The sequence below is a fragment of the Ammospiza nelsoni genome, chromosome 15 (genome assembly GCF_027579445.1).
Source record: "Ammospiza nelsoni isolate bAmmNel1 chromosome 15, bAmmNel1.pri, whole genome shotgun sequence".
Classification (NCBI taxonomy): Eukaryota; Metazoa; Chordata; class Aves; order Passeriformes; family Passerellidae; genus Ammospiza; species Ammospiza nelsoni.
Window position 1 is genome coordinate 16,058,021 of NC_080647.1, and position 9,680 is coordinate 16,067,700.

General features: G+C 56.5%; 1 protein-coding gene across 1 annotated transcript in view; it reads right to left on the bottom strand.

The window, feature by feature from the left end:
- Positions 1-9,460, bottom strand: part of LOC132079896 (gamma-aminobutyric acid receptor subunit gamma-4) — a 43,197-nt gene extending 33,737 nt beyond the window's left edge. Inside the window, exons 1-3 of the mRNA XM_059482764.1 lie at positions 9,319-9,460; positions 3,374-3,522; positions 3,103-3,170 (exon numbers count right to left, since the gene is read on the bottom strand). Of these exons, the coding sequence (XP_059338747.1) occupies positions 3,103-3,170; positions 3,374-3,522; positions 9,319-9,374 (273 nt within the window). The 5' untranslated portion in view covers positions 9,375-9,460. The remainder of the gene's footprint in view (positions 1-3,102; positions 3,171-3,373; positions 3,523-9,318) is intronic.
- Positions 9,461-9,680: the final 220 nt, after the last annotated feature.

The window sequence follows — 9,680 nt, forward strand, 5'->3', positions numbered from 1 at the left end:
CCTCCCTGCCTGAGCAGCTCCTGGCTGTTCCTACAAACAGCAATCCCCTCCTCAGGTGGGAAGGCTGCAGAGGGGTGCGTCAGGCCCATGGCAGCAGTTCCCCCAGCACAGTCCTGCAGATGCTGGCAGTTCCAGGGGTCCTATGCACTAGTGGAGCCCCATTTCACAAAGAGAAAAAGCTTCTTCTGACTCTCAGAGAGAGCTGAACACATGGGCTGAGCTCCCCCACATGATTTCCTGGTCTCTAGTAAGGGCTGAGTTCACACAACAGCTTTTCCCCTTGGTGGGGGTGGCTGTTGTCATTGCCTGGAATCTTGTTTCCCCAAAAATACCAGAGATACTGAATGTGCCTGGAGCTGCTGTACCTGCAGCCATTTCTGGCTGGTGCTAGCCCAGCAGATCCAAAATCCTACAAGCCTGGGATGGACACACACACATTCCCACATCCCCATCACCATGGCAGAAGCTGTGTTTCTTAGGAAACCAGCCTAGCAGCAGCATCCCTGTTTAGGAGGAGAGATGAACTCTGGATGCAGAGTGGATTTTAGAAACCACTCTCTGCTGCTAGCACCTGCCTGGCTCTGCAGTGCTCCCATGGCAGAGAGGGCTGGAAAAGAGTGGTGAGGGAAGGATGAGAGGGAAAGGGAAGGATGAAGATGTGCTCTGGGTTTTGTGGGGGTTTCTTGGCAAAGCAGGTAGAGCAGCCAGCTGTGACATGACCCTTGTGCTCTACATGCAGGCTCTCCTGAAGGGGTGAGCACACCCTGCCCCTGCACTGCTGCTCTTGTGCCACCTTGGCCTCACACCCCCATGGGCTGCAGGGGCTCGTGGCAGGGTGTCAAAACCCAGGACATCCCTCAGGCTGTCCTGGATTGCCCAAATCCCTGCCAGGGGGCTCAGACACCCTGGCACAGAGCCCAAGACCCCTGTGCCTTTGATCATGACCCATGGAAAAAACTGCCAACCTTATATGAGGATCTGCAAGCCACGAAAGTTTGAGTAGAATAATAGTTAGTTTGTCACGGGGTAAAAAATAGATTTTTGGGGTTTTTAGAATGTGAAAAATACATTTTTGGGGTTTTTAGAATAGGGGTTCAGGGGGCAAGATGGAGGGATCTGGGTATGTCCAGCCTTTCTCCTTCTTCTTCTTGGCCTCCATCTTCTGCTGTGATGGTGGCACTTTTGGATTGGTTTAAGGTAGAAGCTCACTGTCTAACATAGGTGATAGGTATTGGGAAGTTGTGGTAAATAATGTACATGTAGTTTTTAGTATAAAAAGATAACACTGCCCTGGGAGCAGGCAGAGTGCCTGGAACTGTCCTGCTGGACAGACCTCAGCAGGCCAGAGACAGAATTTTATAGATAAGAAACAATAAACAACCTTGAGAACAAGAACAGAAGAATCCTGACTCCTTCTTCAACTGCTGGGCTGGGAAAAGAGACTTTCTAACACATCTTGGGGTCATTGTGAGCAGCAGAAGTCCCAAGAGCAGGGGGTGACACCCACCCAACTCAGGCTGTGGTTCTGCACCTTGAGCTGGGCATGCTGCAGCAATGCAAGGAAATTCTGAGCCTCGAGGCTGTCCCTGCTGGGCCTCCTGTTGGGCCCTCATGGTGTGAGCTGGTGCCCAGGCAGTGCCCATCTGGTGGCTCGTGAGCAGGAGCTGCCAGGGGCACATCCTTGTGGTGGTGAGCAGCCAGAAGGGCTGCTTCAAAATGCTTCTTGGAGTGGAACTGGTACCTCAGCTACTGTACCATCCCTCTATCCCCAGAGGGGTTTGTTCCTTGGAGATGTTGTACTTTGGAAGGTAAAAATAACTTGCCTATCATGGGAACTTGGTGTTTTTTGGGGTTTTTTTTTTGGTGTTTTTTTTTTTTTTTTTTTGTTTTTGTTTTGGTTTTTGGTTTTTGTTTTTTTTTTTTTTTTAGTTTAAGGGGGATGGTTTTGTTCCTGCTCTGTTTTGCATTGGGAAAAAATAAAAAATAAACAACCAAATTATCCTGGCTGTATCTTGCTTTTGTCCCCTCAACCTCACTGCCCAATGGACTGGAGAAGTCTTTCAAAACCTGACAACAGTCAGGTTTGCTCCTTGCTAGAAAAGGGAAAAAAGATGACTTTGCAGGGAAAATAGTAATAATAATAATAATAAAGGAAGTTTCCTGTGAAAATTAAATAGCCAACAGTTGCTCTTCTGATCAAAGAGTGTCTGTGTTAGGTGTTTTCACAGCTCTTGGTACAGCTGGGTCCTGAGCCATAAGGAGAAATTGTCACAGTCCTGGTGGCATCTCTCTAAAGTGCTAGACTATGAAGAAGAAACATTGGACCTGAAGACCCCCTGCTTTCCCCTTGCCCAGCACCACAGGCTAGGCCTGGGCACTCAGGTTTCACACTGCCATGGAAACCATCTCCAGGTACCCCTCTCAGCCCTCCTGGTTCCACCTTGCCCTGAACATCCTGGTGCCCACACACTTCCCAGGGAGGAGAGGGCAAAGCCACCAGGCAGGAGTGTCTGCCACCCCTTCCAGCAGAGACCAGAGAGGGCATCACCCACAGTGGAAGGGTTGTGGGCTCACCAAGGCCACTCGAGAACCTTGCTCCTCACCAGGGATGGTGCTCAGGGCTCTCCAGCTCCCAGCAGGTCAGAGCACCTTCACCAAAGGAAAAGAAATCTTCTCTCATGCCAACACCACCTTCACACTGCCATGGGGAGGGGACACCGTGCCCTGCAGGCACATGAGCAATCACCATCGATGGTGTTCAGATCTTTCCAGCTCCAGCTCCCAGCAGGTCAGAGCACCCTCACTAAGGGAAAGGAAACTTCCAATGATGCCAACATCACCTTCACACCATGTCTAGGCAGCAGGACACAACCTGCCCCAGCTGGGCCAGCCCTGCAGTGGGAAGGTGACACGCAAGCAATCACCATCGATGGTGCCCAGGGCTCTCCAGCTCCAGCTCCCAGCAGGTCAGAGCACCCTCACCAAGGGAAAGGAAACCTCTCATGTCAACACCACCTTCACACTGCCACGGGGAGGGGACACTGTGCCCTGCAGGCACCGTGAGGAGGGGACACCGTGCCCTGCATGCACACCAGCACTCACCATCTGGATGACAGACACCGGCCCGATGCTGTTCACGTAGATATCCACATCAATGAAGGTGGGCTTGACTGGAAAGACAAGAAAACAGGCACCATCAGCTGGGCCAGGAGCATTGGCAGAGGGATTAGACAAAGAATGATCCCATCTGGGATGAGCGTGGCTCTACCACAACAAAAATCCCAGCTCCAGCAAGCACCAAAGCATGGAAAACACAGGACATGGCCAGGCCAGGTCACACCTGTGGCCACAGGGAGCTTCAGGGAACACTTACTGCCAATGTCAGGCCTCAGCTTGTTGTCATAGTTCTTGAGCAGCGAGTTGAGGATCTGCGTGGCATCGGTCTCCTGTGCCTTGGGCGTGAGGACCCAGGTTTTATTGATGCTGAGGTAATCATAATCGTATTCCTCTGTGCTCTCACACCTGCAGAGGAGAGACAGAGGGCAGGGACGTGGCTGTGGCAGCTCTCTGGCACTCCCTGGGAGTGGGGGCACAGCTGTGTTCCAGAGATACCAAAGGAGGAGGATGCAGTGCAGCTAAAAGGCACAGCATGAGGAGCTCAGGGATCTCCTCTCAGCCACACTACTAAGAAGGCACAACTCACCTGGCACCTCTGCTCACTTCAGGGTCACCAGACATGCTGGGGACTTGCCACCAGTGAGAAAAACTAGCATGGAGTGCTTCACCTCCTCCTCAGCTCCCTTTGGAGGCACACTGCTCATCCCCGAGGTGTGGGAGGCAGTCCCTGCTTTCCCTGCCTTCCTGCTCATCCCACCCAGCAGCTCCTGCTGCCAGAGCTGCCTGTTCACCTCAAATACCTCCACTGCTCTGCCTGCTGCTGACACCTGAAGCAGGCTTCCTCTGAGGGAAGAGACAGTGACAAAACAGTGGTTTTGGGGAGCAAGACATTTGCAATGAATGCATTTCAGAGAAAAGAGGTCCTTATCTACCACACAGGCATCCTGCATGCCAGGAAGCCAGCCATCTGCCCTGCACGGATCCCTGGAAATTAAAGCCTTATGCAAACTCCTCTGTCTCCAGGCCACGACCTGCCACAACCCATTCCCTGCACTCACCAACCCTTCCTCCCCAGCCTGTGGCATGAGCTCCCATTTAAGGATGCCCCATCTTCCCAATCTCCCAGCCAGGCAAGAAAAGCTCATATCCATCCTCTTTTGGACACCATCCACTCAGCAACAGCTTCTCTCGCTGCCTTTCAACCCTGCCCTCTCTAAACCTTTCACACTCCTCCCTTTTCCTAGAGGAGTTTTCCTAAAGCATCTAATTAGATTAGGTTCACATGGTCACCCGGGAAATTGCAACCACCTGCCACTGCTCTGGGCAGCTCATCCACATGGCTGTCCCTGGAATGCCACAGCCATGTGTGGGAGAGGATGCCAGCACAGCCCCCTCCACGTCTGCCATGGCAGTGTGTCACCTGCTCCAGTGACAGCGAGGGTCTCTCAGTGGGAGCTGTCACCGTGCTGACACTTCTCAGCTGGAGCCTCACAGCTCCGAGGTGTAGCCAGGCACCACGGGGCTGTTAAAAATAGGTTAGAAACTGTTGTAAAATAGTTGTTAGATCGTTAAGCATGTGCTGTTAGTTTGGTTATTATATTGTAAAAAGGGTTAAAAGGGTGGTTGTAAGAAATCTGGTACACAATGTGCCATAACACACCTCAGTAAAGTGCAGCACCAGCCAGCCTGGACAGAACTGTAATGGCCAATCGAGTGCAAATGCAAATGAAGGATCCAAAAAGAAACCTTCATGCAAGTGAAGGATCCAAAAGAAACCAATCCAAAGGGACAAAAAGCAGGATCAAAAGGGGCTTTGACCCACTGAATCTGTGCTGCTCCATCTGGGACATCGGGGCCATTGCCCCAGCACCAGTGCTGCTCCATCTTCAACGGGAATGCTCCTGCTTGGGCCGGAGCCCCCTTGCTTTGGGCCTTTCTTTTCTTACAATAAATGCTGAAATCACTTTAGCACCGAGAGCCTGCTCTCGTTTTGAACAGATCCCACCTCCCTCCAGCGCCTGCGGAGGCACAGCCTGGCCGATGCACTCGGAGGGGTCGAAAAAGCATTAAATTGACACGTTGCGGCCGATTTGTCAGATGCCCCTCTCCCAAAACTCCAGCCAAAACTCGGTTTTAAAACTCTTTGCATCTCTGGGGCGCCGGGACGTGTCCCCCGGCCGGGCCGGGCTGCCTGCCGCCGCGCATTAGGTGTTGCTACATCAGCGCATTGTCTCCCGTCTGATTGCGCTGCGCTTGCTAACCACGCTCAAGGAGTGTTAAGCAGCGCTGGCAGGATGCTCTTCCCCATCCCAGCAGCGCCCTGGCCGGGCTCTCGCCGTGGCCTTGGCTCCCAAAGGCGGGCGGGCAGGGAGCTCCAAGCAGCCAGCAGCTCTAGGGGCACGGGGCACAGTGCCAGGGTGGCACAGGGCACACTGCCAGCCCACCCCAGAGGGTGGCATGGGGCACACTGCCAGGGTAGCACAGGGGACACTGCCAACCCACCCCAGGGTGGCACAGGGGCACAGGGTATACTGCCAGCCCAGCCCAGAGGGCACAGAGCACACTGGAACATGTGCCCACAGCACAGCTCAGGGCGAGGGAAAGCAATCCAAAATGCAATCCAAACTGCAATCTGAACTGCTTCCCTTCTGCCAGAGTATTGGGTGATGGAGGCTGCCTCATGCACTGAAATGTTTTCTCCGTGTTCCCTTCCTCTGACTTTCTTGAAGTCACCTGCCAGTGCTGAACTCTGCACATCTCCCTGCCCTGCCAAAATTCCCGGTCCTCTGAGAAACTGTCAGGCTACAGCAGAAATTGAAATATCCCTCTGTGGGCTGAGCAAACCCCATCTGAGCTTGCCCTGCTCTCAGACTTCTGGTTTCCCCCCATTTAGTGTCACTGATTAACACACTGAGGCTTGGGGTAGCATTTCCAGGGAGTCACATCCCTATTACGGATGCAGGGACACTACAAAAAATATGCTTTTTGCTAATGCAGCTAATCCCAGCCGACTAAACCATACTAAGCCATCTTAGCATAAGCAAGCCAGCTTTTGCTGGAGAAAATATGATTTTTCTGAGTGCCTGTGCACACACAGACACACATCAGCCCTTGCTGGTTAAGAGTGTAACTCTCATGCCACCCTATTGCAAGCCACTGCCTCCTCCCTGGTTTCTCTTCTTGGTGGCCCCACTTTAAACTGAGAAGGCAAGAGCCCGAGATCTATTGCAGAGAAGAGGTGTTAAGGTGACATGAGCATCCCCCCTCCAGCTGCTAATGGAAATGTCACACTGCAGACCTGAGAGATCCCCAACATGCTGTGAACACTGCCTGGCCTGGCAGCTCCGTCTCCAGGCACAAAGCAGCTGGCTTGGTGACAGGGGACAGCCACTTCTCATATGTCTCTGTGCAGCTAGGGGGAAAGGCAGAGCTGTGTTTCCTCACCTCTGCACGTTGAGATGCCAGAACACCCTCCTCAGAGCAGGGCCATGGGCTGGGACACAGCCACAGTGTGGGCAGGGGGTGACAGCAGGGCAGAACGGGGGCATTGCAAGGAAACCCTTGGTGCTGACAGAGGAGCTGGGGCCATGGCAGCTCCTGCTGGTGCCCCGAGCAGGAGGCTGGCACGGCAGGGAGGTGTCCTTTCGGATGCGCTCACATGCATGGATGAGGTTGGACAATTCTCCCTGGGCAGCCTGTGGCATTACAGCAGGACAGAGCCGTGCCTCACTCCGATTCCCTGTTCCTCAGGCAGACACCTGTTTGGCTGAGGCTTCCAAACACTCACTGCTGGGGAAACTCACCTGAGGAGCTGTGCCTGGCTCCCTCCCCTGTGCCCAAGGTGTTCCCTTGGCAGGAGCAGGGGAAGAACAACAAGAGCCACGAAGAAACTTCTGCTCCGTGCCTGCTGGGGCGGCTGGTGGTGCTTGGCTGGGCTGCACACCCACTGTCACTGCTGCTGCTGGTGGCCCTGAGGCAGGAGCCTCCCAGCACAGATGCAGATCCCCGGGCTGTATCCAGCCCTGCTGCAAGCACAGCGGAAAGCATTCCCTGCTCCCAAGAAAAAGAGAGCAGCAAAATGCAACAACAACGTTTCCCTTGGTCAAAAAGCACTGTGGTCAGTTCTAATTACCACATGCTAATGTGTCCTTACTCACCCAGCCCAATGCCCCCTAGGGTTGTAGGCACAGGGGTGAGGACTCTGAATTAAAAGCAGGCAGAGGATTTAAGGATGGGGGCTCTAACTGCCCCTACCCATCTCACATCTCTTCCCACCTCTGACAACACACTCCATGAAGCCCCAGTGCTCCAATCTGCATGGTTTGAGGCACCTGCCCAGCCCAGCATCGGGTGTGATGCTGTGCAGGGATCCTGCCTTCCTGCCCTCAGGGCTCAGAGCTGGCTGCCCTGGTCCCAGCCGAGGCAGTGCCCTGGGAGAGGCTGGTGAAGGAGCCTCTGTGCTGGGGGCACCCTCTGGGGAGTGCTAAATCACCTGGCAAAAAGCACCCAGCCCCTGCAGTGCCAGGGGAAGGGTGCTGCTGCTTGTACCAGGAGAAGAGCTCACATGCACAGCTCTGTTTGCAGAGCTCCTCACCCCAGCACCCACCATGAGGAACAGGGAAGAGGAGATTTTAAACCCTCCACAACTGCACCCAGGAAAAACGCAGCAGATGCAGAGCAAGACCCTGATGTAACTTGCTCTTTTTTCTCCTCTAACAGGATTCCTCTCCCACTCCATCATGCCCACCCTCCGCAAACCTCCACTGCTCCTGGCAAAGCAGGGCTCAGGCTTGAGGCACTGGGCAGAGGAGAGCCTGGGCCAGCTGTAGGGTGAGCATTCCTGCCCAAGGGGATGTGAATACATTAATACAACACATTTAATTACTCCTCCGTGTGATCCTGCAGCTCACAACTCACCCTCTGGAGATGCAGGGCTCGTGGCAATGCTCTGCAGGGATGGTGGGGCACAGGAACCGGGACCACCACGGATCCACCCCCTCTCAGCCCCCCAGTGCCCCTGGCACCTGCAGGGATCTCCTCCCGGGAGGTTTTGTGCCAGGGCACGGCAGAGAATGGGTGTCAGGGCATGACCAGCGGGGCAGCTCCTGCTCCTCGACCCTGGGAAGGCCAAACCACGCAGGACCATGGCAGGGATGGAGTTTGTGCCCACCCCCGGGGTCGGGAAGCATTGGCAGGGCAGGCCATTAGTGGCAGGATTCATGCTCTCTGTCCCTGGCTGCATCTGTAATGGGATTTGATCGGCTTTAAGGCGGCTTATTCTGCCAATTAGCTTCAGCCAGTGAAATCCCTCTTCCCCCAAGCCCTGGGGGTAACAATCTGCTGACAACATGTTCTTTCCCCATCTAGCCATTAAACTCATCAGCCGGGCTAGGAATCGTAAAAAAAAAAAAAAAAAAAAAAAAAAGAAAAAGAAAAAAACGGAAAGAGAAACTTGAAACCCCCTTGTGCGTGGGCCCTTTCATCGCTGTTTACAGAAAAGCCTACGATACGAAGGGCTGGCCCTGGGAGAGCACTGCCACCTGCCCGCCCCTGCCTCCGCTCGCTCGCCTCCTTGGGGGCACCGGGCTGGCACCGGGCTGGCACCGGGCTGGCAGCGGGCACCCAGAGCCGCGACCCGCGGCCAACCTGTGGAGCAGGGCAGGAGCCCGCACACCCTGCGGGGGCTTCGGGGTCCCGGGATGGAGTGCAAGGAAGGGGACCCAGGCTCCTTCCCAGCCAGCCCTACTGCACGTGGGAATGCCCCGGGGGTGGATGGAGCTCCCGGAGGTGCCCGGCTCGCTCCGGTCCTGCTCCGGGCACCCCCGAAGGAGCTCGGCCCCCGGCAGGGTCAGCCAGCGGGGTGACGGCAGGGTCCCCCGGCAGGGTTATCCAGGGGGTGACGGCAGGGTCCCCCGGCAGGGTCCCCCGGCAGGATCAGCCAGCGGGGCGATGCCAGGGTGGAAAGCGAGCTGCCCTCTCCATTCCGGCATGCGGAGCGGGAGCCCGGGGTGCGGAGGACATGCGGGCACTCGGTGCTGCCGCGACGGGACCCGCTGGAAGGGACAGCCGGAGGTGCCAAATCCCCGCTGGAGCCGGGCTGGCGAGCTAGGGGAGAAGCGCTGCCACTCCAACCCCCTCCTCTCGCATTGCCCCGACGGGTAAACTGAGGCAGGGAGGGGGCGTGAGGGGGGCGGCACTCACCTGGCGCGCAGGACCGGCCCGAGGGCCAGGCAGAGCAGCAGCACCGTCCGGGGCATCTCTGCGAGGCGAGGGCGGCCCCGGGGGCGGCGCGGGGCCGTGCGGGGCTCAGCGCGGGGCCGGGCCGGGGGCGGCGACCGGGCCCCCCCGCTGCCCGCAGCGCCGCGCTCCGGCCCCGCCGCCGCCCCCCCCCGCTCCGGCCGCGCTCCGCGAACTTGGGCATCGCTGCTGCTGCTGCTCCGGGCGGCGGCGGCGGCGGGGAGGGGCTGGCGGCGGCTCCTGCCTCCCCGCAACGGGGCCGGCCTCCCCCGCAGCCCCGGGGCTGAGCGCCGCCGCCGGGGGGGCTGAGCAGCACCGAGAGGCGC